The 27,551-nt window shown below is 46.1% G+C and overlaps 1 protein-coding gene across 2 annotated transcripts in view; it reads left to right on the forward strand.

Moving 5' to 3' along the window:
* The window catches only part of rapgef6 (Rap guanine nucleotide exchange factor (GEF) 6), a gene marked incomplete at its 5' end in the record, with an annotated part of 125,430 nt that overhangs the window by 91,446 nt on the left and 6,433 nt on the right, over positions 1-27,551 (forward strand). For both annotated transcript variants that reach the window (XM_079171691.1, XM_079171690.1), the window contains 16 exons: positions 539-703; positions 2,314-2,421; positions 2,573-2,776; positions 3,641-3,749; positions 3,833-4,076; positions 9,495-9,652; positions 15,738-15,978; positions 17,994-18,161; positions 18,472-18,687; positions 19,599-19,810; positions 20,394-20,517; positions 23,562-23,782; positions 24,295-24,468; positions 24,610-24,756; positions 25,359-25,478; positions 26,849-27,095. In XM_079171691.1, the coding sequence (XP_079027817.1) occupies positions 539-703; positions 2,314-2,421; positions 2,573-2,776; positions 3,641-3,749; positions 3,833-4,076; positions 9,495-9,652; positions 15,738-15,978; positions 17,994-18,161; positions 18,472-18,687; positions 19,599-19,810; positions 20,394-20,517; positions 23,562-23,782; positions 24,295-24,468; positions 24,610-24,756; positions 25,359-25,478; positions 26,849-27,095 (2,858 nt within the window). The remainder of the gene's footprint in view (positions 1-538; positions 704-2,313; positions 2,422-2,572; positions 2,777-3,640; positions 3,750-3,832; positions 4,077-9,494; positions 9,653-15,737; positions 15,979-17,993; positions 18,162-18,471; positions 18,688-19,598; positions 19,811-20,393; positions 20,518-23,561; positions 23,783-24,294; positions 24,469-24,609; positions 24,757-25,358; positions 25,479-26,848; positions 27,096-27,551) is intronic.

The raw sequence follows: 27,551 nt of genomic DNA on the forward strand, positions 1-27,551 counted from the left end.
TCCTGCAAACAGGAGTTTAGTTAGTTGGAGGAAGCGGACGAAACTCCAAACATGTGTTGGGCAGTTTGCCACAAGTTTGAGAGCAAAGCAGATAAAACAAGACTATTATTACCGTTAATAAGTCTTTGATTACCGCTGATAAATAAAAGAATTCATAATGAGGAGAGAAAAAACTGGAAATTGAAATTGATACCTCAGTAACAAAAGCTCAAGGGCGCTCTTCTTAAAGAGCTGGTGTGTGTGTGTGTGTGTGTGTGTGTGTGTGTGTGTGTGTGTGTGTGTGTGTGTGTGTGTGTGTGTGTGTGTGTCTTTGTTTTATTGATGGCTGACTGACAGCTCAGTTCAATAGCTGCATCTTTACAGTTTGTCCTTGTCACTTTTATGATTTATCTCAACATAATGTATTCAAATTGGTGAGTACACGGCCTCCTGTGTGTGTGTGTGTGTGTGTGTGTGTGTGTGTGTGCAGACTTTGTGTGTCCTTGTGTCATCCTTGTGTGTTATCTACATTGTGCTCCATGTATTTTTTCCACCCTAGGGAACCCCGGAGCGCCTGATCATGCACCTGGTGGAGGAGCCGTCGGTGGTGGACCCGACCTACATCGAGGACTTCCTGCTGACCTACAGGACCTTCCTGTCCAATCCCATGGAGGTCGGCAAGAAACTGCTGGAGTGGTTCCACGTGGACAACCTCCGGGACACGGTGAGTCGGAGGGCCGACGCCTGGTTTTGGGCAGTTTGTGCAGTGTGCGGATGGATGTGCAAAGGTGTGTGCGTGTGTGTGTGTGTGTAGGTGAGTAATAAAGCAAGAAACTTTTAAAGTTTGTGTGTTGGAGCAAGAGTGGACATGATAGGTCAAGTCAACTGGGAGTGTTGAGGTGTTTCTGTGCACGTACATGTTGCAGCGTAGCGGATGCATACCAAGCAAAAACTGCATCTATCTGCACTCGTGTGTGTGTGTGTGTGTGTGTGTGTGTGTGTGTGTTAGTGTGTGTGCACTTTCTGATGACGGTGCTATCAGCACCCCTAATGTTTTGTATTCATGCATGTCGATGGACATTTGTTGTGCTGCTCACATGCCGATCGATACGCGTTCAGCCAGCTCAGCTGTCCTTGAGCCCCGGGTAGCGTTTGCTCCTCTTTGTCCACAACCGCTTTAACCTGAGATTAGTCGGGTTCTGTCAATAGTCTTCATGCGGTCGTCATTCAGGCTTATGATCTTCAGCCCCGTTACACAGGATCTAACCCTGCACAGAGCGAGGAGGGAGAAAGTACCAGGATGTGGAGGGAGAGTCGTGAACATTGATTGATTGATGTATTGGTCGACGCTCTGACCTTTTGCAAAGGTTAGAACCATGTTAGCACCGCTGTAAATTAGCAGAAATAATAGTTTCTGAATGCCCTTTGCTTTAGGTTTCCCTTCTAATTACTGTGGGACCAAATGAAGCAGTCAACCGGTCGTTAAACATTTTCTCTGCAGCCATGCACACGGTCATTATTTAGCCTCCCTGCTGTTCCCCGGGTTTTACAGTTCCTTTTTCAGAAACAATAAATTGGACTGAATAAAAAGTCAAATTTGACCATTTTGCACGTTCCCACAGCGCCTCGGTTATACTTACCGATCATGAGCTGATGTTTATTAGTGTTGAGGAAACTCCTCAGAATGTTGATATCAGCAACATTACTGCAGTTTAGATTTCTATATCTGTAGAAGTTATCACAGACATGGGAAAAAAAATATATTTATTTTTAATTCAACACTTCCTCTTTCATTTGTTAGCGAAAGGCTTTTATTCTGAAATGTTTACGGGACGGTGTTGTGGAAAATGCATCGACTGCACTTATTATTTACAAATGAGTGCTTCTTTACCTTTTTCTGTCTACAGTAAATATAAATGACATTTATAATGAAACGTAATGGATGTAAAACTCTATTTAGACAGAAAGGAAACTGTCTGTTTCCAGAGACGCAGCATTTAACCGTTGTAACTGTGATTTTCTGTATAGATGAGAACTACAGGTTGTGACAGCATGGTTACACAGTGAGTAAAGCACTCATGTTGCCAAGCATTAAGCCGCCTAAAGTGTCTCTAAGCAACTACCAACTCCCCAAGGTCGCGCACAGTAGTTCATTAGGACCTCTGACCCAACACCTGCAGTAAAAAGTCTCTGCAGATTTTCTTGTCAAAGCAGCTTGAGCCTCGACCGGCGAGAGAGCCGAGAGAGTGAAACTGAACCGGGACAGGAACTGTGTGCAAAAGAAGTGTATGTTTTGTGGCTCCGCTAAATTAAAGCTCCCATTGTGTCTCACAGGTAACGAGAATAGTGCTGCTGTGGGTCAACAACCATTTCAATGACTTTGAGGGCGACCCGGCCATGACGCACTTCCTGGAGGACTTTGAGAAACATCTAGAGACCGCGGTGAGATCAAACCCAGTTTAAACTTAGCTTTTTATTTTGTAACATTCGTATTCAGCGCGGTTGGTTCATCTTACATTGTCTGAATAGTCGCTCAGATCAAACGTTATCATTTATGTTCTCATGTGAAAAGTGCGTCTTCCCCCCCTGTCAGAAAATGAAGGGCCACTTGCGGCTGCTGAACATCGCGTGTGCAGCCAAGGCGAAGTGGAGGCAGATCACCCTGCAGAAGGCGTCCAGGGAGTCGCCGCTCTACTTCAGCGTGAAGGGCGGCAGCGAGAGAGGCTTCGGCATCTTCGTCGAGTCGGTGGAAGTGGGGAGCAAGGCCGCAGAGGCCGGACTCAAACGTGGAGATCAGGTGAGGGGGGCATAACATCCAGAGTGGTGCTGTTAGATATGCTGAATGCAGAATGACGGGAGAGAGGAGTGTCATTTAAAGGTAGGAAAAGGAACTTTCATTTTGTGTTGATTCTGGCGGTCCCTGTGGTCGAAAGTGGTAGTGTTTCAGAGCACCAGAGTCCCTTTAGAAAACCTCTCATTTTACTGAAGCAGGTGTCCGTCAGTCTGTTACGCTCAGTCCTGGTTCTGGTTCTCCCGTTGCCTCCCTTCCCTCCAGCGGGTCCAGCAGTACGTCCTGGGTCTCCTGGGTCTGCCGGGAGCTGAGCTCCTCCTCCTCCAGGAGGCAGCTTCCCAGCAAGAGAGCAGATATTTTGACCACTTCTGTCTGTGAGGTTTTAGGTTGTAGAGTCTCATGATCATCAGTCTTATTTTTAACTCCTGATGTGAGAATGTGGTCGAGGTTTAAATGACACTGTGAACGCTCGTGTTTAGATGTTTTATACGTATAATCAGACCTTAAACTCTCAACTCATATCTTAAATTCATGGACATACTTTATAGAAACTCAAGTAATACATGTATTATAATGAAACGAGGGTCGAATATCCTGTAAACAATTTGATTTGGCTGCAAAATATTTGCAAAACTACAGACTCGTCTATTGTTAGGGTGACATGAAACGACATCAGGCTACCCAGCATGCACTCTGCACACATTGAGAGAGGACTGGAGCCACGCTGCTCACTCTTTGTGTTCACTAAACTCTTTACAGACGTGCTGAGTCGAGAGCAAAACAGAACGCAACTAATGTGTTTCACATTTCAGCCAAGAATAAAAGTTTGTTTCTTGTTGTTCCTGCTGTAATGTAGTCCTCTGGTTTCAGATCATGGAGATCAATGGTCAGAACTTTGAGAACATCTCCTTCTCCAAAGCTGTTGACATCCTGAAAAACAACACACACCTCTCTCTCACAGCGAAGACCAACATATTTGGTGAGCGAAGCCGGAGTATTATGTACTCTCACTCTATTCCACGTCTTTACTTCACATCATTATAATCATTTCTATCCGTCTAGTGTTCAAGGAGCTCCTCAGCAGGATCGTGCACGAGAAGAAGAACGGCGGCCCTCACATTCCCAAGATCCAGGAGAAGAAGGGAAACCGCTTCTCCATCGCCGACCTCCCCGGAGACATGGAGTTCCCCTCGGACCACAAGAGCACCAGGAAGATGAAGGCCAACACCGTGTCAGGAGGACGCAACAAGATCCGGAAGATGCTGGAGAAGACGCGCTTCAGCATACTGCCGCCCAAACCGTTCAGGTGAGAGGATCTATGCAAACACACTGCTGTCTGTGGTCGCAGGGTAAAAACAATATGGATTAAAGCAGGCGGCAACCTCCGGTTCTGAAGAATGAAGCAAATGCTTTTAAAGCTGCATTCTCTCTAATGTCCACCAGGGGGCGACTCCTCTGGTTGTATAGAAGTCTATGAGAAAATGACTCTACTTCTCTCTTGATTTATTACCTCAGTAAACATTGTAAACATGAGTTTATGGTCTCAATCTGTAGTTTCAAGTCTTCTTCAATACAGCATGATGTTCATTTAGTAAATGATGGTCCATTTAGAGTCACACAGACCATAAAGCAGGGGATGCTTTATACAATAGTTCACCTCAGACAGACTGACAGACGCTGCTCTGGGTCAATAGGATCCTGGTAGTTGGTCCTTTTTATAGTAAGAGTGCTGCAACTGTTGCAAACTTCATCGTACGTGTCGTCTCTCGGCTCCAGTCTCGCATCTCAAGTTGCTAATCAATCTATAAACAACGAGTGCACACATGGATTTAGCTTCCAGCTGGCCCACAATCCTCTCTGACCGGATCGCTCTTCTGTCTCTGCATCGCTATCGAGGCAAGCTGTGACCATCCGAAGACCGAATATGTTGGAACCCTGAGCAGAATGTTAAGCCTCGAGCTTTGCCAATGAACTGAACCACTTACTGCACCTCAGGAAGAGACAGAGAACGGCACAATTCAGCCTCGAACGAGAAGGAAATGGATCTTTAACTGAAATGCTCTCCTTTTGGAAAGTGGTGGTACGCAGCACAAAGCGTCCCCATTTCAGACACTTTGCTCTGAAGACTTCTTGTACGCGTTTGTCTGTGATGCAATACTCTTTCTCCTGTTTCCCTCCAACTTCAGCCGCTGTAACATCGATTAGTTCCAGCCTGATCACGGAAAACGTACCACCATCATCATCATCATCATTATCATCATCATCATATAAGCGTCGTCGTTGTACTCGCAGCATCTGGAACAATTGAAAGCAATTGCGCAGACGGAGGCTCAGATTCAATATTCGGGCCGTAACGTGCGGATACATTTCATTTCATCATCTCATCATTCCGTGCCTCTCCAGGCCTCATTAAGCTCCACACTGAGAAGACGCTGCTCTGGCCCTGTTAATTACAGAGCTGAACGTCTGCGCGGCCCTGACGAGCTGTAAGCACACAAACACTCTCACACACACAGAAAACCGATTGTGCGTCCTCCGATCCGACTCGGTGCTCGGCCTCCGACGGCTCTCTGCTGCGTTCTGTTTATCGAAACCAAGCGAAGGCTCTCGTTGCTTTTTTGTTTTTGCTGCTCGGCGTCGTTCAAACCGCTCTTTGGTTCAAAGGGATGGGTGGCTGATTAAAGGGACGGGAGATGAGACGGGTGCTTTGGGTCATTTGGGACGCGTCGGGGGCCTGTTGGAGGATGGACATGTGACGGGAGGCAGCGTTTTAGAGTTGTCTACCGGATGCATGTGGACCAAAGGGACAGGCTGCTGTAAAGACAATGCAGTTCTAAAGACACACACACACACACACACACACATATACCGGACTCACCGCCATTGTGCAGTCTCTCCCTCAGAAAAGCTACTTTTTCGATGCTTTTCTTAACACATATGTGTTAATTTACACAATATTAGAGTTAGACTCAAAGGTTTTTACTGAGGGAGATCAAATGTAGTATAAATGAGTCTCTGAATGACATGTGAACAAACCTCTCTGTAGAAACCTTCAGAACATCGAGGAATGAAAGAGAGAAGACGTGTTACGGATGCTCTTACGTACATAAACGGCTCACTGCTGCAGCCTCGTTCTGCTCTTGGCTGACTTTGTGCTCCACTTCAGACGAGCGTTTTTATATGACAAGGACACGCTGGCAATAAACAAGTCGTTTTTCTGCCACATGAAGTTGTGCGCGCTCCTTTACGCACATCCCATATTGACCAGAGACGATGATTTACATCCTGCAGATTGGAAAGCAATAGAGAGAGGTTCCAGCCTTTAGTCCGTTCGTCTCAGAGGTCTCTGTGATTTAGCGAGATGACGATGAAGAAGTAACCCCATGAGGCCATTTCATCCTCTCCACTTCTTTCTGCTACAGCTACATGCACTAAATAACAATGCCGTCACTGTAACTATTGCGTTAGTCCGTGTTTGTGCGTCTCAAGGCGTCCACATTTGACTGCATTCCACTGCTGCTGCTGCTGCTGCACCTGCAGAGAGAGCTGTTCAGTTAAAGATCTCTGTTGCACGGACTGGAGAGCAGTAAGAAAAGATGGAGGACGATCAGTTCTGAGTTCAAACTCACAGTTGATAATCCTGTTTTCTTTTATATCGTTCTTGATATGTGTGCTTCCTTCTTCTAATCTGTTTGCCTCCACATAGTGGAAACACGTTGTTTACAGTGAGGAAGTGAGGACATTTTGGACTAACATGGATATAAACTGGCAGACAACCACGCAGCGGTAACTCTATTTAAATCAAGTGGAAGAGAAGTGTAATTTATACATCATTGTGAATGTGAAAGTATGCTTTGCATTTGTGGAACTACACTGCATATGTTCAATACGGGTTTCCCAAACTTCCTCTGTAATTTCAGCACCCGAATCTGACGAGGGGCTGTTTGAATTTAGTGTTTTGAAGATGTTGTAATAAAACGAGACGCGGCGCCTTTCACGTCTGCTTTAATAAGGAATCTAACGCAGCGTGAGGAGGTGTCTGCTGTCGGACTCTCAGGAAGTGTCACAGTTGTAGAAAACTGACGAAATACGGATCTGTGAGCTGAAATGTGTGCTGCAGTTACTGGAGAGAGGAGAAGGTGATTATGTGCCTCCATCCACTCGCTCACAGAGTATTTTTTTTTTTTGTGAACGAGGTCAAACAGTCGAGTCGGATTTCCTCACAAATCCTGCAATTTCCCGCCATGTGCCGTCTTTGAATCTCTGCGGGCGTCTGACATGTTTCTGCTTATTTATTTCAGCCAACCTGTCCACACTTGTATATTCTGTCAGCCGACATGTCTGTGTGTTAAGTGTGTGTGTGTGTGTGTGAGAAAGGAAAGGCCTTGTCACTCTGCTTCTGTTGTATTTCTGTTGCTTCCTTTTTTCTTTTACACGCTTTTCAATGCGGTCTCTCTCCCGTTTGTCTCCGCTGCCTCAGGGGCCTGTTTGGGTAAGACCTCCTGCGTAACTCCCCGTCCTCCAACCATTTCACTCAGTCGTTCCATCTGCAGACCTGCGCACACACACACACACACACACACACACACACCAGCATCACTGACCTTCAGCTACATTACAAGCAGACTGCATTTGTAGATTTCATGCTAATTCCTCCGACTCATGAATCCCACTTTTTTCCCCCGCAAAGTCAAGGTGTTCCTTCTCTGTGTTTCCTTCTCATCCAACCGAATGGACTGCAGTCTGCAGGGATGCTGGAGAGCACATTAAGACTGTGGTTTAATTGCAGTGCAGGGAGGCTGCAGATGGTTTTGCTTTCTTTATGTCTTGACTCTTATCAGCACACCTGCAGTCTGAAGTAAATCAGATGGATATCTGTAAACATGAAAGCTTTTAGCTGTTTCTACGCTGGACATCTTGTCCGTGTCCTTTTTTAATGGACTAAATCTTCGAGACTTATCCTGCTGCTCTCAAACCAGATTCATGCGTTTGTCACAGTGTGAATGTTATCAGTGTTGTGAGACAGTCCAGATCCAACAATGTCTTTCTAGTCTGATTTAAGCTCCATTATTTCCTAATCCGTCACCATCATCCTCCTGAATCTCCTTTGTTCACCGACCTCCAGTTTATTTAATCCACCAACTTTTCTCCTCCGTTCTTTCTCCTCCGTTCTTTCTCCTCCGTTCTTTCTCCTCCACTCTTTCTCCTCCACTCATTCTCCTCCACTCTTTCTCCTCCACTCATTCTCCTCCGTTCTTTCTCCGTTCTTTCTCCTCCGTTCTTTCTCCTCCGTTCTTTCTCCGTTCTTTCTCCTCCGTTCTTTCTCCGTTCTTTCTCCTCCGTTCTTTCTCCGTTCTTTCTCCTCCGTTCTTTCTCCTCCACTCATTCTCCTCCGTTCTTTCTCCGTTCTTTCTCCTCCGTTCTTTCTCCTCCGTTCTTTCTCCTCCCGTATCTGTTTTTACTATCCCTCCATGACGTCTGTGCGTCACTTCGACCGCTGACTGGATGATTACCGAGGCTTTGCTGCAGCAGCTCTGGGCCGTGTTAGTGGAAGCCCTGCATTACTGCAGCATGTTCAGTACACTCTGTTCACACACCCACACACACACACACACCCACACACACACACACACACACACACACACACACACCTGGAGGGAGATTGGTATGCAGGCAGGACGGGATGAACTCTCAGACGCTCAATTACAGTCAAACTCAAAGCGACCACATGTTGAAATATGTGCAACATGCATTTAACAGAAAAGTCTTAAAAAGAAAAGTGCACATTTTTGACCAAATTTTCTTCCATTTTATATTTTTATATGTTTCCAGTTCCTCAGTCTGAACTGTTATAAACCTACCTACTTTAAAATCAATCAGCCTTCTCAACAGTTTAAGAAAGTAGCCGACGTTAATCGTTTGAGGCGGGGCTGTTCGTGATCGTATCGTACAACCTGTCCGTTGATGGTGTTTTGCCGTCACATGTATGCAGATCCAGGCGGTCTAATGGGTTCATCAGTGTAAAGGTTGATGTTTGCATATCCCCCGAGACCGGCTGTGGAGCCAGGAAGGGGCCCAGTGTTTGCCGCATAATGTGGCCGCACACAAGAGAACAGGGAGCTAAATGCTAACGGCAACATGTGTGGAGGAGAATCAAGGGAAGAGCGGGGACACAAAGTATAAGAAACACCTGCAAAGTCACATCTGAATGAGCTAAAACCCTCATTGCTTATCATTTATTTTCATACCTGCTGTTTGCGATGCTTGTTTGTGTCTCTGTTAGTGTGTGTGCCATTGTCTCGTGTGTGTGTGTGTGTGTGTGTGTGTGGTGAACTCGCCCGTCTATCCGTGAATGCTCCTTATCAGCTCCCGCCGACCATGAAACCGCCTCGCTCGATGAGCTTCAGCCGTGTCCACTGCTGCATATTAAAAGACAAAATACAGAGATATTGATATTTTGTGTGTCGCCTATTCTGCAAGAGTAGACATTTTGATTGCATCTCCTGATATGTGCCTCCACAGTGTCATGAGTTATTATATGCTCTCGAGATGAAGGAAAAGCCACTCGTTCTGATATTTGTGCTTAAAACTCGAGAGAGAGAGAGATGTCTACTGCTGCAAAATAAAAGCCTCAAATCCATTTTAGAAAGTAATGTTAGTTTTTGATGGAGCCGATCTAATGTTCCTCTCTCTCTCTCTCTCTCTCTCTCTCGTCCCTCTGTAGTGATGGCGGCGTGGGTCAGTCTCAGGACGACAGCATTGTGGGTACCAAGCAGTGTCGGCACAGCGTGGCCATCATGCCCATCCCCGGCAACCTGTCGTCCAGCAGCCCCGACCTGCTGCACCCGGCCAGCAGCGTCCTCGACTTCTCCAACCCCGCAGGTAAGGAGAAGTGCTGACTCGGTGAAAGTGAGGGGTTTCCCTGTGGACACTGAATGGTCCTTTAATCACCGGTTGTCCCAGAGGACAGCGCGTTGACTCTTGTCCTGTTTCTGTCTCGAAGAATGTCTTTGAATCCCGAAACCCGCCGGCAGGTTTGAAAAGCTTCATTTTTATTATATAGTCGTGAAGAAAACACCAATAATAGCAAGAAGCTGTGCAAACAGACATTACCGTCAGTTTTCAACTTTCCCACGGTCTTTTAACACATCATGTGCGGCGAATGCTTTAGTCAGGAAAAGCAAACAAAGCGAAGCCTTTTTTTCTACACGTCTCATTTGAGATTTCACCCCAAAGAAACATTGTAAACATGAGTTTATGGTCTCAATCTCTAGTTTCAAGTCTTCTTCAATACAGCATGATGTTCATTTAGTACATGATGGTCCATTTAGAGTCAAACAGACCATAAAGCAGGGGATGCTTTAGGGGCGGGGCTAGCTTGTGACTGACCGGTCTCTACGTCACTCCTCCACAGTCCAAATATGGTCACAGCCGTTCATCAGTGCCAAAAAAAACCAACATGGCGACGGCCATATTCCAAGATGGCGCCGGCGAAATCGCTGAACTGGAGGCTTCATAACGGCCGTTCACACACTAATGGGTGACGTGACGATGACTACGTCCTCTTCGTCCTCTTCGTCTGTGTAGTTTACACAGACTGCAGGTCCCCTTGCACTCATTCATGGCCTTGTTCCAGACGTCTCAGTCCAACAGTTCAGCGCTTCTTCTTCCCTGAAGCAGTTTGTCACACTTGACTGGAGTTCTCATTGAACAGTGAAGGACTCCTGATCGCTGGTCAGTCAGACGCCGTTCCAGAGCAAACACAAGCACACGGAGCAGCCGCGAAGCTTCTCACACCAAAAACACTACTGGAGCTTTCTAGCATATGTTTACACACCTATTCTCTCTCTCTCTCACACACACACACACACACACACACACACACACACACACACACACACACACACACACACACACACACACCCTGGGGTCTTTATTTTTTAAGGTGCCACAGAGTTGTTTCCAGAATCGTTTCCGTCTGAAAAAGATTAACCTCCTGGACTATAAGGAGCCGTGTGTGTGTGTGTATGTGTGTGTGTGTGTGAGAGAGAATGTGTGTGTGTGTGTGAGACTATGTGTGTGAATGAAATATTGAGAGAGGGGAGAACATGAAAGTGAAATAGAGCGGGAGAGTGAATATAGTCCTGATTTATTCTACAGGCAATTTGTCAATGCGCTACACACACACACACGCCTGCATCTCATGTGTGTGTGTTGTAGTGGAGCACAAACACACACACACACACACACTGTGCCACATGAATCATCTGCCATTAGATCAAGTTTCCTTCAGTCCTCAGGCTTCTCATTAGATTTAATAGTCGAGGGGAGAACAGCCCGCTCAAACAAAATAACTGTTCTAGATGCTCAACAGAGCGTCTTGTACCTTTAAAGTACCTGTGATGACATCATCATTACATCAGCATGGAGGAGGTGCTGATGCATCAACAAATAAAAGTAAACTTAGTAGTTTTGGAAAGCCCTCTGGATGTCTTAAGGTGCTTTTTAAGTTGTTTTCTAATGTTTTCTGGTCGTCTTTCCGTCTCTACGAATCATTCTAACGTTTCAATTGTCCGTTGAGCAAAGATTCTCTGCTTCAAGCTTTTTATAATGCGTTGCTTTGCTATTTTTCTCCGTCATTCGTCACATTATATCGACTTCCCTTTTGTGTTTGACTGTTGGTTGAACAAAAGCAATCTGAAGACTTTTCATGTTAAACACTCGATAGTGAATCTGTCTGTAGTTGCAGGCCTGACGTGATGTTACTCGTGGACGTTAAACGCTGTGTTGTGTTAGAATACAGAAACACATCATGTAAAGATACAAACCTCATTTTTCATTGTTAATCTCACAGATTTAATTCTGCAGCATTTACATCTGCTCAGATTATCGTTGTATTCAGAGGTGAGGTTCTCTTTCTTTCTTTGTCTCTCTCTTTCTCTCCGCTCTGTGTTTTTCTTCTGTCTCTCTTTCCTCGTCTGTCTCCTCCTCTCGCGTCTCTCTCGCTGTGATCTTAAACAGATGTTGAAGTGTAGAAACGATGAGTCAGCCTCTCTGGTTTCCCATGAACAGATTAAAGCAGCGGTAGAAACTCTGGTCTTCCCTCATGATGTTTCCTCTGTGCCTCCCCCTCCTCTCTCTGTTTCTCATACTCACTGTGTTTTCTCTTCCTCCTCTCTGCTGGCAAAGCCCTGGGACTCTACTGTAAGTATACACACTGTCTTTATCCTTTAATCCACTCTCTCCATCTCTTCATATCTGCATCCTTCAGGCTCCAGCTGCAGCACATTTAAACAGCAAGTTAATGTACCTGTAACTTATCAGCCACCGCCAGCGGTACCAGCGCTGAACGCTGCAGGCTGCTGTCAATCAAACACAGAGAGAAGGAGAAGGAGGCTCCTAATGAGGTCGTGTGGACAAAAAACTAACTTTTATCACAAAGAGTAACGCTTGAGAAGTGTCAGGCTCTGGCTGCGGGGACAGAACCTGTTCGTAGGAGAGATTCGTGGTTCGTTTTACTCTCTTAATAATTAAAACGTAAAGTAACACCAGCCGTATCCTTTAAGGTGAGACACTACAGGCAAAAACATTGTTTTTCATACACCCGTCATCTGTTTTTATTCTATTATACTTCCATAACACGTCTTCTTTCAGACTAGTGGAAAGAAAACATCTAAAAAATAGACATTTAGGTGTTTATTTCACTACTTTGTCTATTCGCATCTGCAGAATTCCCCTAAATTCACCAAAAGTGACCGTTAGATAATGCCTCATTTGCATATTTAAACATAACCGTTCAGAAAACTCCTCTCAGCACCTCGAGCCCGTCACGTCCTCCCTGCCCTCCTTTCACGTGTGATTTATGCCTTCCGACTGTATGATGGAGCGACCGGGAAAAAGCTTTAACAAACAGTAGAGAGGAGGAGGAGGAGGAGGAGGAGGAGGAGGAGGAGGAGGAGGAGGAGGAGGAGGAGGATTGTGGGAAGCATGTTGCCTCTCTTGTGCTGCGTTTGCAAAAACCCAAGAAGCCCGTATAGAAATCCTGTTTGGCTTCAGGCCGTGAGTAAACTCTCCGGTGTTGGTGGCGATGAATGACACCGTATTAATGATGATTAATTGATTGGACGGGCAGCGATCGTCTCCTCCCTCGTGTGCCGCTCAGGTCGCATCTCGTCCAGAGGATTAAACATGATTAAGCCCCACACACACACACACACACACACACACACACACACTACCCCCCCGGATACGATTGGCCAGCTATTATAGCCGAGAGCCTCCCACACTCTGCATCACAAATCACAGCTAATGAGACTCTGAGCGTTTAGCCTCATAAACACAGTGAGCTCTGCTGCTGCAGCTCAGACCTACGAGGAGGGACACACAGTTATTACTCTGATGAATCGTTCTGCTTCTGTTTGTAGGAATCAGCGCCGGGGCTTCTTATCTCCTCCTTCAGTCATATACAGCATCGTGTGTCACGTGATTGTAATCACTAAGCTCACCGTATAGAGAGGCCGTTCATAACCACGACTGGCCTCCTGACATCGAGGCTGGCGTCGATTCAATATGATAATTTATCTTCCTTCAATGGAATCGTGTCCTCGAAATATCACAATACACAATTAATCATGACAACAAGCACAAGCGTTCACACACAGTTCTCTTTAATAAACAAGCAGAGAAGATTGGTTCATGAACATCCACTCACTTGTCCTGCTCTTTGTTTCTGCACATCGTGCTCCAGCTGTTGTCGTCTGCACACTTAGAGATCCCCACAGAGATCTGTGTGAGTAAAGGTGAAGGTAATGACTCGTTATCCGAGCACACTTAACCCTTTCCTCCTGGTAAACAGGAGGCAGCAGTGTGTGACCCTGCACCACGATGAGCAAACTCATCAGTCAAACCTTTTCATATTGTGTTTTTCCGAGTAGCCACCGTGTCTTCGTGCCCTCCCTCCATCTCCAGTTAATGTTATTGAACTAAACCTCGTATAACAGGCGGCGTGACGGCTTCATCGGGTCTGTCGGACTCTCCTCTCCTCTCGTGACTCATTGTGTTAAAGCGCTCTGGCTGCTGGCGGCTAATGGGCCGCAGCCTCTTCTTACTCAAACACGGGGATCTTTAATGCAGCGTTTCACTGGGGGCGGGGGGGGGGGGGTCCATTATTTAACACTCGCGTGCAGCTGCTCCAGCGTCGCCACCAACAAGCTTTTATTTTGGCCTCTTGCTGCTGAATTACTCCTCGGGTCAATTAAACAGTAATGCAGCGTGTCGTCTAACAGTCATTGTGAGAGACAATGCAGTTTGATTGTTTCTTAATGAATTATTCAATTGTTTTTGCATTCACTGCTTTTAAGTGGTGCATTACATAATGTTACATTTATTAAATATTAAATAAAGAGAGTTTTAGTTTTGTATTTTTTTCTATTTTACATCTGCAGGTCTTGTAGATTCTTAACGAAGCTGTTTTTCTGACTTATTAACAGGTGACAGGATTGTATAGCACTTAAAAAACTAAAGTATTACTCAGAATCCACTGACCTGTGGATAGCCAGGTTGAACATTGATCCTTGTGTCTTTATGCTCTATATGAGGCTTTAATAGGCTTTAGTGTTCATGTGTACTGGGATGAAGTACATTTGTGTGTTTCTGGATGCTTCCTCGTCCTGTCAAAGTCTTTTTGTTTAACGTAATATAAGCCTGCAGGAGATTCAAGGATCATTTATCCTCATCGGGCAACACAAGGTTTGACCATGAAATGCAGTTTTATCCCATTTTCTACAAAAGAAAAACAGAAGTGCATTCCTGGAGTGCATGTTTATAATTAGCATAAACAGCTGCAACAAAACAATTCTCTTGGCATGAAATATGGCCGACATCTTAACGTAAACAAATTCCACATCAGGGAAACACCGACCGTCGACTTTCAGTATGTTTGAGCACTATTGATGTAAACAGAGTACGCCTCCTCTTGCCCCACCGTATCGTAGGTATTTCTTTTTTAGGAACAATTCATTTGTTAATGATATGTAGCTATTTAATTGTTGTTTTCCTATTGTTTGTTGTCCTTATATTGTAATCATTTGACCTCCCGTTGCTGGGTTCGCCTGAAGTTTTATTTTATCCATCTTATTTCCCTGCGGCCGGACATTAATCAGGAGCATGCTGGGTAGTGGAGCAGCCCGAGGTCCTAGCTGGGTTAGCTTAGCTTCCGTCCCGACTCTTCTTCTTCTGGGGCGGTCGACTCCGCTTTCGGTGGTCGTTTGTGTCCGTTGGTGTCTGGTTGGGAGGTCAGGATGCCGTGGGGGGGGGTGATCGTCTCGAGGTCCGTTGCACGTCCTCCAATCCCCCACACTTCCTTCTCTCTGTCATAGACAATACGAGCTCCAGGAATAAACACAAAAACACTACAAATGTAAACAAAAAAATGAAGAGATGTTGCAGTTGTGGAAGATAAATCATAAGAAGATGTACTTGACAAAGAGACTGGAAAGCAGATGTAACAGGGTGTTGTGGTTCAGCTGAACGCTGGGATCGTTTAACGACGGTGAATGTAAACAGTCGGATCAGCGTTGTGTCTTTGATTTGTTGCCCGTTTGGGTTCACACCAAAGACGTTTTGGCAGGAGAGCAGCAAGCTCAGCAGATCTGCTCGGAGGACATAAGTCTTGTCACCTGATAATATAATAAACATAAAATATGGAAACCAGAACCTGCTAGCATTCCTTTTAATTACTGGCACAGCCCAGGTTTCATAACGGCCACATTATTGGTGCATTACTCAGGCAAAGATAGATGCCAACATTCACAAAACTGCTCTTAGATTACTGTTTCATTGTGTCGTTGGCTTCATTACATTTCGTTTTATTGCGTTCTTGGCATTTGTGACCGTTTTGCGTTGGCCTCCACTTCTCTGTAACCATCAACTCGACCCCTCACTGGCACCTCTTCCGCTCCTCTTTCAGACATCCCAGACCAGGTGATCCGGGTGTTCAAGGCCGACCAGCAGAGCTGCTACATCATCATCAGCAAGGACACCACCGCCAAGGACGTGGTCGCCCACGCCGTCAATGAGTTCGGCCTCCTCGCGGCGCCCGAGACCTACTCCCTGTGTGAGGTGTCCGTGAGCCCGGAGGAAGTCATAAAACAGCGGCGTCTGCCAGACCAGCTCTCCAAGCTGGCTGATCGCATTCAGCTCAACGGCAGGTAGGAAACACGAGAATCACACTGCTTTAAGAAAGTCTTCTCCAACAAATGGTTTGTTTTAAAGTTAACGGACTGAATGTTAAGATGCTTTAGCCTCAGATAGAGGTTGTGAGTTTCTGTCTTTACACAAAGCAAACCAACAAGAATGCTTTGATCACCCAGAACGCAGCGATATGTCACGGTTAAGGCAGCACGTTAGTCATGCAAAGAGGCAAAGAGGCAAAGAGGCATGTATTTACTGCAGATCCACTGTGGAAATGTTGGACAAAGAGCAGCTGGAAGCGAAACAGACAATTTGAGAATTTGTGCAGACCTCTGTCGTGTCGAAGGCCTCGAACGGCTGAAGCAAAGACACCACCCGCTGTGCTCGGACTCAAAGCCCAGAATACAGAGACACGGGGAGAATTTCTCTCCTTTTCTTTTTCTAAAAGAAGGCCGCACAGTTCTCAGTACTTTGTACTAGTGTGACTTTTATTCTGTACAAGAAATACAGCAGATCTTTCCCAAATCACTGCTAATACAGCGGCAACAGTTTGTGCAATACATGTATATATATGTATATACATGTATATACATATATACATTGATTAAATCCTACTAGAGCTAATCATGTTGGGGGAGTGGCTGTGGAAGGGACGGACTTGCAGACACTTTCTTACTAGATTTAGCAGCTTTTGGAGCTGCAAGCTGGAAACACTGGATGATTTTTAAAATGTAGTGTACTCCTGCTAGACTCTGCCTTTAAGAAAGAAAAACAACAGTTTACAATGAACTCCAAGCGATGCTGGTTAAGTGTTATATATATAACATATATATATATATATATATTAATTTCTTTGTTTCAACTTGAAACTTTCACTTTCTTGCCCCATTGCCAGTATGTTTTCTCCCAGTGTGACACATCGCTGTGCCGTCTTGCTGCCAGACACATTCCCTTTTAAAGACCAAAGTTAGTGGAACATGAAGGATAATTGAACCGCAGCCGTAAAAAAGTCTGCTTTAAAACGGCCTCTCCGTCTTCACTCTCCTCGTCTCCTGTGGTCCCTCATCAGTCCTCTCCCAACTAGGTTAGCATGAATATTTCATCCTCTGTCGGGGGCGGAGGCCTCGGCAGACGGGGCACGGCACGTTCTGGAATTATTCATCCGCACAGTGAAATACACACATACGAAGATATCAACGGAGACAGTCGCCGTCTTATACGCAGCCACCGTATCGGCGTGCGGTTTAAACTGCGCGTACGAGCCCGCACGTATTCTATTTACATGCATAGATTCACAGAAACTGTTACCACGAAACAAGAAGCACACACACACACTCACTCAGAGGACACTCGTGGAAACACCGTCTCTGTGTTTCTGATGGATGGCCGAGCTGCAGCGAAGACAAATTGCCTCGCTGTGACATTGGTCGGAAAAAGGATGGTTTAAAACGTCAGAGGAATGAACAAGCAGCACCTATAGAGAGCTGCTCTGTCTAATACTTTACTGTCCTCTTATCTTACTGGTGTGTTTGTCAGTATTTGTACATGATAACATGTCCAGTATGTGGTGCAGTGTCAGCAGGATGTCTGTGTGTGTGTATTCAACACCGTGGTTGTATTTATCAGGAGCAGTCAAACTGCAAAGTGTGTTAAAGCTGCATTCTCTCTAGTGTCCACCAGGGGGCGACTCCTCTGGTTGTATAGAAGTCTATGAGAAAATGACTCTACTTCTCTCTTGATTTATTACCTCAGTAAACATTGTAAACATGAGTTTATGGTCTCAATCTCTAGTTTCAAGTCTTCTCAACAAACACAGCATGATGTATATAAAACATTTTTTAGATAGTGTCATAGGAAAATAACTAAGTTTCCTAACGCCTTCATTGCATAGAATATAGTTTTCACGAGTCTGACTCCACAGCAGGACGAAGCTAAACTCTTCCTCTTTTCTGAGCCACTAACCATTAACAAACCAGGAACAGTGTTTTTACTTAATGATGCTTAATGATGCCCCCCCCCCCCCCCCCTCCAGGTACTACCTGAAGAACAACATGGAGACGGAGACGTTGTGTTCGGACGAGGACGCTCAAGATCTCCTCAGAGAGAGCCAGATCTCTCTGCTGCAGCTCAGCACCATGGAGGTCGCCGCCCAGCTCTCCATGAGAGACTTTGAGCTCTTCAGGAACATCGAGTCCACAGAGTACGTTTCACATTTTTAATTGGTCGACGACCCGAAATAACTCTCACAAAATGCTTCACAGTCAAGACACAAGATTAAGAAACGAGTCCAGACAAGAAAACGGACTCATTTCACCACAGACTTGTTGTGTAACATTATCAGGGATCAGTGACTAGAAAGCATTAATGCAGATCGTAGAGTTTTACTGAATATCGGCCGATAGCGATCGTCAGTAAACCTTTATTCCACACTGTGACGGTTAAACTGTAATTAATCTGCGTTTTGCTCATTTAAAGTTTATTCATTCTAACTTCCGTGTCGTGGTTCCCAGGTACGTGGACGACTTGTTCAAGCTGGACTCGTCGCTGGGAAGTGGAAACCTGAAGCAGTTCGAGGTGGTGATAAACCAGGAGACCTTCTGGGTCGCCACGGAGATCCTGAAGGAGCCCAGCGCCCTGAAGAGGATGAAGACCATCAAGCACTTCATCAAGATCGCCCTGCACTGCAGAGAGTGCAAGAACTTCAACTCCATGTTCGCTATTATCAGGTGTGTGTGTGTGTGTGTGTGTGTGTGGTGACATATTGTTCATCATTTTCCTCATTTAGGCTTCTTGCTCTGTGGTGACAGCGAGCGTTTACTCCGTCTCCCCCGACAGCTTTTGTGGCAAACGAGCTTCGGCAAATGACATTCTCCCCAAAACCACACAGACTCGAGCAGCTCTACAGGGTCTGAAACAAGCGTCCCACAGCAGCGGCTACACTTACTGTGTGTTGCTGTTTGTTGTTCCCCTCTGGCTTCAGATGGCTGTACGACTGAGCTGAGGATGTCTGTGTTAGAACCCACTGATTACACCATATATGTGTTTATTCCTAATTGATTGAGTTTCTCCACAAAAGCACCACTTTAAATCTTGTGTTTTCCAGAGATGTTGCTCATAAGTCACTCAGCGTGAAAAAAAAGAATAAAAACCGCCGAACAGACTAAAGAGATCTTAGTGGCCTGAGACCAAAACGACTCGTCTGACTCGAGTGTTAGCAGCCGTGGAGCTCAGCATGACGGCGCTCCTCTGCTCGCTGCCGTACAAGCTGCTTTAGAACAGAAGTGTCCGACCTCCGTGACCCTCAACACTCCTCCTCACAGCGGGACGTCTTCTGCACATATGGCTCTCTGATGCATAACCTGCCCGCTGACAGGGGGCGTGTGTGTGTGTGTGTGTGCGTGTGTGCGTGTGTGTGTGTGTGTGTGTGTGTGTGTGTGTGTAAGAAAGATAACATGCAGGGTTTCCTGTAGCTATAAAAGTAGTGATTGCGTTGACAGTGTGCAGTGAACATACACACTAAAACTAACCTCCTTTTCCTCCCTCTGCCTCCTCATCCCTAACCCCCCCCCCCACACACACACACACACACACACACACACACACACATCTATCTGCACCTCTCTCTCTCCTCTCGTAGCGGCCTGAACTTGGCGCCGGTGGCTCGGCTGCGCTGCTCGTGGGAGAAACTGCCCAGCAAGTACGAGAAGCTGTTCGTGGACCTGCAGGACGTGTTCGACCCGTCCAGGAACATGGCCAAGTACCGCAACGTCCTGAGCAGCCAGAGCATGCAGCCGCCCATCATCCCGCTGTTCCCCGTTGTCAAGAAGGACCTCACCTTCCTACACGAAGGTAGACAGAAAACCCGAAGCTACATTTCCTTTCATTTGAGGCCATTGAGGCCATTTCTGGAACTTGACATGTCACTCTGCTCAGTCTAAGGTCCCCGTACTTCCTCCTTCCGAAGGTCAATTTCAGTCTCACTCAGGAGGTTTACTTCTGCTAAAGGCTTCCCCATCTTGCCTTTTTTGTTAGTCAGGTCAAAACTACCCGAAGTGACTTCTCCTTAAAGGTATAGAGCGTCTATGTGCCGTACGGCCCACGGTGTGAGGAGTGGAAAAGAAAGTTTTCCCTAATTGTGCAAGTTGCCAAAAAAAGAAATTCTCAAGCGTGACTGAATATGAAAGAGCACTTTGATCTTCCAGACAAGAAGGAGACAAGAACAAAGAGATTTTTTTTACTTTGAGGATCCGACATAGAAATATCTTCGCAAATGTCCCCAAAACAAACGTCTTCTCCTCCTCTGCAGCGTTGACGTGTGACTCCTCTCTCTCTCTCTCTCTCTCTCTCTCTCTCTCTCTCTCTCTCTCTCTCTCTCTCTCTCTCTCTCTCTCTCTCTCTCTCTCTCTCTCTGTGCATGTGCTCGTCCTCTCAGGCAACGACTCCAGCGTCGACGGCCTCGTGAACTTTGAGAAGCTGAGGATGATCGCCAAGGAGATCAGACACGTGGTGCGGCTGACCTCGGCCAACATGGACCCGGCCCTCATGTTCAGACAGAGGTCGGTTGTTGTTCATTCACTGATATGTGCTTTGACTCGATGCTGTCGGGGGGGGGGGCAGTTTCACAGATACTTCAAGCTGTTTAAAGTCACCAGAGATGAGATTAAAACCTGCACCTGTACGATTTTTATGCGATTATGTTCTTTGTAGCAAAATAAGGAAATCTATGTGTTGCTTTAAGTCTATTCCTTCTCAGGGTCCCCCTTCATATCGAGGCTTTAAAGGGGCGGTTCACCCCAAAAACCAACTTATAACTGGAGTGCTTTTATTTTTGCCGAGTGTTGGAGATGTCTGCCTCCTCTTCAATATAATTAGACTATTGGGAACCGGGCTTGTGGTGCTCAAAGCGCCGAAGAAATACTGAATAACTCATCGGCAGCGTCTCTTTCCAGAAATCGTGAACTGGTTACTGAAGACGCAGACCTTTGTTGTGAGCGGTTTCATGTCGGAACTGTTTATTTTAAACCATAGTTAAATGATCACAGTAAGGTCTGTGGGTTATCTCGAGTAACCGGGTCATGATTTCTGGAAAGAGACATTAATGTTGAGTTTTTCAAATGTAGTTATTTGGCGCTTTGAGCACCACAAGCAGTGGTGATAGTCGTACAGTTTTATCATAGTGGAAGGAAGGCAGACATCTCTACGGCAGAGATCTTCAAAACCGGGCAACTCACACCGCAACGATCTAGAATGATAAAAAGCATCTCATCTAAATATGTTCACTCCCTTCAAATTATGTGTATCTTTGAAACTGACTCCTCCTGTTTCCCATCAGACAGACAAAGAGGCATGAATCCAGTAGAGCAAAGTAGATTTAGAAAAGACAAACAGGGGGGGGGGGGGGGGGGGGGGGGGGGGGGCACTACACCACCACGTACCTCCACCAGCCCACCTGGATCCTTCACCCACAGGATCACAGACACACTCACTTCCTGGGTCGATGGCATAGAGGGAGGTGGAGGTGTCGTCGGTCCGTCACTGCTGCAGAGCATGACTGCCCCCTGCAGACACTCCCCTCGTACTGCAGGCTCAGGGTGCTCTCACGGGACTTTATCGTTACAGTCACGTGTGATAACGAGGTTTTCTGTTACGATGCACAAGGCCACGTCACACTCTCTCTTCAGGTTGATATGGGGAGATGTCATACGTCTGGTGTCCTCCCATCTTCAATCATTTCCTGTTTGTTTGTGGTAGCATGACGTCGACATAGTCTTGTGTCCCCCCCCCCCCCCCCCCCCCTCAACCCCCCTGAACTTGTCTTTAAGTCACGCTTCAATCTTCACACCTCTTGCTTGCAGGAAGAAGAGGTGGAAGAGTTTAGGGTAAGTTTGTCCTGGAACTCGTTTCATCCTGTTTCGGCCTGGACCAGCAGAGATTTCAGCCCACCCTGCATCCCCCCCCACCCACCCACCAACACTATAAACTCTGCATGCCCCCCCCCCATTTTTACTTTGTGTCCGCCTGTGCTTGTGTGTGATTAACCCTTCCATTTGCAGTGCCCATTCACCTGAACCCAAACCGAAGTCCACCATTGACCCATTCATTGTTCATCAGTGTGTTTGAGTCATATAGTAGCTTGAAATAATATCCAGTGTTTGTGTTTACAGAGAGGTTCTAGACACATTCACTCACTGATGACGTGGGTGGGAAGTGAAGAAGATTATCTCAAATTTACAGTTTCTCACGATTTCGTTATTCGTCCATTTAGAAGTGTGTACAGTTGTAGAGAACGTGCACAGACTAAACCGTCAACAACGTCTCAGACTAAACCGTCAACAACGTCACAGACTAAACCGTCAACAACGTCACAGACTAAACCGTCAACAACGTCACAGACTAAACCGTCAACAACGTCACAGACTAAACCGTCAACAACGTCACAGACTAAACCGTCAACAACGTCACAGACTAAACCGTCAACAACGTCACAGACTAAACCGTCAACAACGTCACAGACTAAACCGTCAACAACGTCACAGACTAAACCGTCAACAACGTCACAGACTAAACCGTCAACAACGTCACAGACTAAACCGTCAACAACGTCACAGACTAAACCGTCAACAACATCACAGACTAAACCGTCAACAACATCACAGACTAAACCGTCAACAACGTCACAGACTAAACCATCAACAACATCACAGACTAAACCGTCAACAACGTCACAGACTAAACCATCAACAACGTCTCAGACTAAACCATCAACAACATCACAGACTAAACAATCAACAACGTCACAGAGAGGCAGCGTGTGACTGCACATAGTCTTAATGAATGTAAGATAATGAAATTTAACAAAAAGTCTATTTATCACCTGTTCATCATATCACACCATCAGCTGAAGGAGTTTGTCCATTTGCAATAGAATTGTAGATGTTTAATTTTCCACGTTTCTTTTAGAAGCATTTTAAAAGTTGATGTTTAAAGAACACTGATGGAATTGTTACTAAATAGACTTTTACCTCAACTTTTAAGTCCTTGAAGTAATAAAATAAAATAACACCTCGTGTCCTGGACTAATAAAGTTGATCTGAATCTGAACAACACCGATGGGACACGCCGAGATGTTTCCTCAAACGAACCTACAACAAACCATGAGAACTATTTACAGATACTATTTGACTCCGTTCATAAATCTGCATCCCGGCATAATATTCCCCATATCGAATCTTGTGCATCTTTTTGTTTCCTAACCCCTTTTTTTGCCTCCATGTGACAGAATGTTGCTGCTGCTCTGTACTGTGATAGCATGGCACGCCAGCGAGAGCCGCATGGTTTTTAAAACGCTCTGCTCGCAACACAAAGACAGATTTGACAGTAGAGGAGGTGTTTGATAAGAAAGTGCCTGTTTTATTTGTACTTGTTGTTGTTTACCGTTCCTTTCCCTCTTTATTTGTGCATTTCCTCTGTTATCTTCTGCATTCATCTCTTCCTCTTCCTCTTTCTTTATCTTCCATCTGCTCATCCATCAACACTTTACTCTCCCCGTCGTCCTCTCGTCTCCTCATCGTCCTCCCTCTTCTCCTCCCCCCCTCGTTAGGTCTCTGAGTCAGGGCAGCACCAACTCCAACATGCTGGACGTGCAGGGCGGCGCCCACAAGAAGCGAGTGCGCCGCAGCTCGCTGCTCAACGCCAAGAAGCTGTACGAAGACGCCCAGATGGCCCGGAAGGTGAAGCAGTACCTGTCCAACCTGACGGTGGAGATCGACGAGGAGAAGCACCAGCTCATGTCGCTGCAGTGTGAGCCGGCGTACAGCACCTGTGAGTCCATCAGAACCGCAACTGTATATGTATTTAAAAACGTTTAACCTTCACCTGGCCTGGTGCACACACATCAGTGGAAACTACATACAAACACATTGTTCAAAAGCATTTTGTTGTGTTGTGGAGCAACTCAAAATGTGTTCAGGGTTTAACTGGAGGAAAGCTGTACACACTTGTATCACTGGCATACACTGCCACCTAGTGTGTTTACAGATGTACTGCAGAAGAAAGAAATGAACTAATTGTATACATCATCTAAACATCTTGCGTTTGATCACCGCTAGACAGATCTATTTCACTGTTTCTGTTTAGGTCTTCAAAGTCTTGAAATGTATGAACAATGGGACATGATATCATTTATAATAAATATATCATTTAAATAAACAAATGTAGGAGTTGAAATGTTTACAGATTGAGCAAAGAGTCCAGAACGGAAGTCTGCGTACACACAAAAGCGTTGACGTGGTTCTGCGTCGTTAATCTTGTTGTTTGTTTCTTCCTCCTCACAGTGTCTAAGAACTTGAGCGAGAGACGATCCACCAAGTCGGACATGTCTCCGGTGTCTCTGCGCTCGGCTCTGCCCTCGGGGAGAACGCAGAACAGGGTCTCTCAAGTCCTTCAGGTCCAGGTCCCTCTGATGCCTCTACGAAAGAAGAGCACAGCCAAGGACATCGGCCATCCTAGTTAGTACTCCTGCACACCATCATCATCATCATCATCATCAGAGTCGCTTCATGTTTCATTGATACTTTGATTCAGGGGATAAGCAAACGTTTCTCCTCCAGGGCTCCCAGGTTGACTGACTTTTCTTTTCTCTTCCCCAGACTCCAGCTCTCCCCAGGTGGTGAAGAAACCTCCCGTGATCTCGTCGGAGGAGTGGAGCTCCAAGAGGCCGTCTGACGACAGCGTGTCCATGGTCTCCTCCCTTCACTCCAGCCCCACGGTGTCTCCTCAGGGCTCCCCACGCAAAGGTCAGTGACAGGAGATACCCACCCTGTTGGTTTGTTATCCGAGGGTAGAAGGAAGCAGGTTACCCTGCAGTAGGTTACTCTGAAGGGCTGTACCAGATACTGTTAATAGAGAAATAGTCAATGATAGAGAGAGAGAGAGAACCTCCTTTTCTTTACGGACATTAGTCGCCTCTCTTCTCTCAGTCAGGAAGACAAACAGACCTCAGATAAACAGCTGATAGAAACCTCTCTGAGCAGCTTGTTCTCTCCCGTTGAGGCCATCAGGTCAGACTCGTGGTCCTCCTGCATTATTAATACAGCGGTTGGAGTGGGAAGTCAGACTTTCCTCAAACTTGCGATCGTCATTTACTCATATTGTACTTTACTTTGCTGTTATTGTCTAATGAGAGATTTTCCTTTTTTTTTTTGAAACGAAAGCGGCGACAAAATCTCCAAAAATAACAGCAAACACATGAAATATGATTAAAATAAGTCTCTCCGCTGCCTTTCAGCACCCTGGACAGCCCCAAAACGATGCGCGCCTACAAACAACAACTAGAATAAGTCAATAATGAATGTTGATGCATAAAGAATAATGTGGGATCACGTTTCTCTTTCTTCAGTGGGAGGCGTGGTCAAGTCCCAGAACTGCAGCCAGATGAACCTGTCGGGATCTTCGTCGTCTCTGACCAGCGACGCCAGCACGAAGGCCGGCACCGTCAGCCTGCGGAGCTACGGCATAGGTGGGGCTCTCCTCCACAAGAGGATCCTGCAGATGACCAGGCAGCACAGCCGAGAGAGCAGCAGGGAGAGGAAGAGTCAGGCAGAGGAAGAGGAGGAGGAGGAGGAGGAGGAGGAGAAAAGTAGTGAAGGGGCAAAGGAGAAAGAGAAAGAGGAGGAGACGGAGGCAGTTGAGAGAGGCTTGTTTCCGTCAGAGCAAAGCAGAGGGAGACCCAGGCGGCAGAACAACCAGGGCGCTCAGGCAGACGTGAGAAATGTAAGAGCAGGAAGACCCAGACCCCCAGAGTCCGCCATCAGGACGAGGCTGATGTCCCCGTTCAGGGTGCTGAGGGGGAGGAGTCAGTCCAGGGACAGGCAGGTGGCCGTCAGAAGGAATCTGAGCGGAGAGGAGGGAGCAGGAGAGGCTGTGTCCTCCTCCTCTTCCTCCTCTTCCTCCCCTCAGGATGAGAGACAGAGACAGGCAGAGCAGAGAGCCAAGAGGTCGGTCAGCCCGAACCCCTTCCTTTGGCTCTGCAGGGACAGAAGCAGCAGGAGAAAGACCGTCTGACAGATGTGTCGAGTCAAAAACCCCCGACGGCGAAAACAAAATCAAGCTTATCGTGTTTCAGAGGGAGTCGCTGTGAGTTGTTGAGAAGCCGGTTTGAGAGGATAGCCTGTTAAAGAGTCTCACGTCCAACACAGACAAGTGACGTGAGGGAGAGTTTCCACAGCAGATAAGAAAAAAGACTTTTATTTTACCGTTTGTTTCTCTGTTAATCTTCTGTTTCACTTTCACCAAACGGACCGATGCAGCAACATATATTAAAACATATTCACCTTCACTTTCTAACCACAAAGTCACGTTTATTTTACAGTGATATTCTAAGACTGAATTTTGAATTTATTATTGTTTTATTAAATGTTAATTTATCATCCACTTTTCGTTTAATGCAGTATTTTGTCAGCGTGTTCGTTAGTCGATTTGTTTCTGAAGATATTTGTAAAGTCGTTTCTACAGAATCACGTTTAGCTTCACGTTGTGGTCTGAGCTCTGCTGTGATGTGTACGCGTTGATGGACGTAAGTGCTGTACGTGACGCAGAGACGATGGAGTTCTGACTGGATCCAGTGTTATTCTGAAGTATTTGCTATTAAAACAGAAACGTCACATTGTCTCCCCACTTGATTGTCCAACGCTCCCTTAAAATAAATGATAGAGAGATGACCCTTTGAGTTTGTATTCTACTGGAAGGTGCTTTAGGTAAAAAGGCTCAACACAAATGTTTCTCTGTATTTTCTTTATTGTTTTTCTTATTTTCTCTCTTTCTGTCTTTGCACAACGTCCCCTTTTCGTCCTCATAACCTGCGTTTTACTTCCTGTCTCCTCTGTCCAGGTTACGCTCTCCTCCCGCACGGCAAAGCAGACAACCTGTCGGACTCGAGTCACAGCGAGATCTCGTCCCGCTCCAGCATCTGTTCGGTGGACTCGGTGCCGGCTCCCGGCTCCGACGACCGCTGTAACAGCAGCAGGATCTGTGCTGCTGCTGCTGCAACTACTACTAATACGACTCCTGCACCAGCTGTCGAGAGCACGGCAGCAACGCACGCACACTTACATTCTGACAACCAGCCCAGCACAAGGTAATTCAGTTCATCTCATCTGTCCGGTGAGGTTAATTAACTCCGGTCCAGTTGAGTGGAAGTTTCCTGAGTGCTCATAATAGAATCAGCTGACAGCTTTTCACTCCGGATCGGGAACATCGAAGTTTGTACTTTTTAAGCAGCGCTGTTACAGTTAAAGGAGCAGCGTGTAGGATTCAGTGACATCTAGTGGTGAGGTTCTAGATTACACATGCAAAGCTCTCGCTAGAGTCAGTGTTTGGTTTAACTGGAGAAACATGGTGGAGTCTGTGAAGAGGACCTCGTGTAGATACAGGCGGCAACCTCCGGGTCTGCTGAGTGAAGCCGATCCTGAAGTGTCTTAAACGTGCATTCTCTCTAATGTCCAGCAGGGGGCGACTCCTCTGGTTGTATAGAAGTCTATGAGAAAATGACTCTTTCGAGATTACCCTCCACTTCTTCATATGACATATTTCA

This window comes from Pholis gunnellus (assembly GCF_910591455.1).
Source record: "Pholis gunnellus genome assembly, chromosome: 13".
Classification (NCBI taxonomy): Eukaryota; Metazoa; Chordata; class Actinopteri; order Perciformes; family Pholidae; genus Pholis; species Pholis gunnellus.